The sequence below is a fragment of the Aplysia californica genome, unplaced genomic scaffold (genome assembly GCF_000002075.1).
Source record: "Aplysia californica isolate F4 #8 unplaced genomic scaffold, AplCal3.0 scaffold00106, whole genome shotgun sequence".
Taxonomy (NCBI): Eukaryota; Metazoa; Mollusca; class Gastropoda; order Aplysiida; family Aplysiidae; genus Aplysia; species Aplysia californica.
The window spans coordinates 435,995-437,519 of record NW_004797376.1 but is presented as its reverse complement, the minus strand read 5'-3'; the positions used below and the strand labels follow the sequence as shown (position 1 = coordinate 437,519).

At 38.5% G+C, this 1,525-nt stretch overlaps 1 protein-coding gene across 1 annotated transcript; it reads left to right on the top strand.

Annotated features, from left to right (window-relative positions):
* Positions 1-1,161: 1,161 nt before the first annotated feature.
* On the top strand, positions 1,162-1,479 carry LOC106011404 (the record flags this gene model as incomplete). The annotated part of the gene is given in 1 exon segment (XM_013080929.1): positions 1,162-1,479. A coding segment is annotated over 1 exon segment (74 nt), but the record flags the coding sequence as incomplete, so codon positions are not given.
* Positions 1,480-1,525: the final 46 nt, after the last annotated feature.

Here is a 1,525-nt window from a genome sequence, read left to right as displayed (position 1 = left end):
ATCTCTCTCTCTCTCTCTCTCTCTCTCTCTCTCTCTCTCTCTCTCTCTCTCTCTCTCTCTCTCTCTCTCAGTTGTCGGCGAGACACTGGGCAGTGTAAACACTATCTAACAAGTTACAACAGGTCGAGAATTCAGGAAGAAGGACCAGCGCCAGTAGCGAAACTGTTAGGCTCTTATCAGTTGCACGAAGGAGATGAGAGTTCGATTCCCTTGTGGAGAATTCATTATTGTCGAGTATTTGTGTCTCTCTGGTGGGATGTTGTATCCCGCTCAGTCCGAAATGGTCCTGTCAGGCAAAGTCGAAGCAGCCCGCCTCCTAAATGATCTAACTGTGTCAGTGGGGGTGGGGGAGCATTGCCTGATTTAGATAGTTGTTGCAGTGTTTGAGTTTGGTTTTTGAAACTTTTTTCCTTTCGAACTTTGGCTTTAATTTTTGTATAATTATGATAATGCGAATTTGATGGCTTTCTTTTTGTCCCTTTCATTCTGTTTTTTAATTGACAGTATGCTTCAGTTATTAGCAAAATATATACATGTATAATGAAGGATTAGATATACTGATACATTTTGTACCTTGTACTTTTTGTTTGACAAATATAATAATATATTATGTAAACCTGTCGTGCGGTCAAAAATTCGAGACGCATCTTATCCCCATATCTCTTTAACGGGTGAGTCAATGTCCCCAATACTTTGCATAACAGTTGGCATCAGTTTGTCTCAATTACTCAAAAAAAATTTTCTCAACAATTAAGGGTACCTTTAAAAAAACTTTTCTTCATGAATAAAACACTACAAATCTCTGTCAAGCGGAAAATGGGAGTTCACAACCCTTCCCGCTTCTCACACACATTTCGCATACGAAATAAAACTCTTTAGAGACAAAAATTGTTACAAAAAAATTAATTTCATGGCCAACACATTTCTTGCTCTAAAGGTTTTCAAAACATAGTTTCAATAAGCACGTGTCGCGATTGGAAGAAAGGACGGACTTGCTTTTTAAAAGCGTTATTATTGTCCCAGCTCATGGGAATCCAACCTTTTTAGATCTGTAGAAACGACCCACTTGGATTTTTAATTAGTATTTATTACAGGATTTTCTTTAAATGCAGCTAACAGGTGTTTACAAAAACATTGATATGTTAAGACAAATGGGTACAAGTCATTGTGCAAAAGCTGCAGAATTTATAATATTTGAAAGTGGAGGAAATATTTGATAAAAAGTTGTCTAGCGTACCGGGTAGATGTATTTTTGACCGCACGAGAAGTATGTATTTCCGGGCATAACTAGGAAGGAAATTGGTGGGTTTTCCTGTCACAAGGATGCATCAAAAACCTATTTTCTGTTCTTGATTTTGTTGTTGCTAGTGTAAGTTATCATGGGCGACAATGTAGAGCAAGGAAAATGTTTGTAACTGAAAAGAGGTGGGCAGAAGGGGGTGTCGGTTTGTTGGGTTTTGTTGTTGTTGTTTTTTGTGGGTTGGTTTTTTTGGGGGGTGGGGGGTTGTTGAGGGGGTTGGGAGTT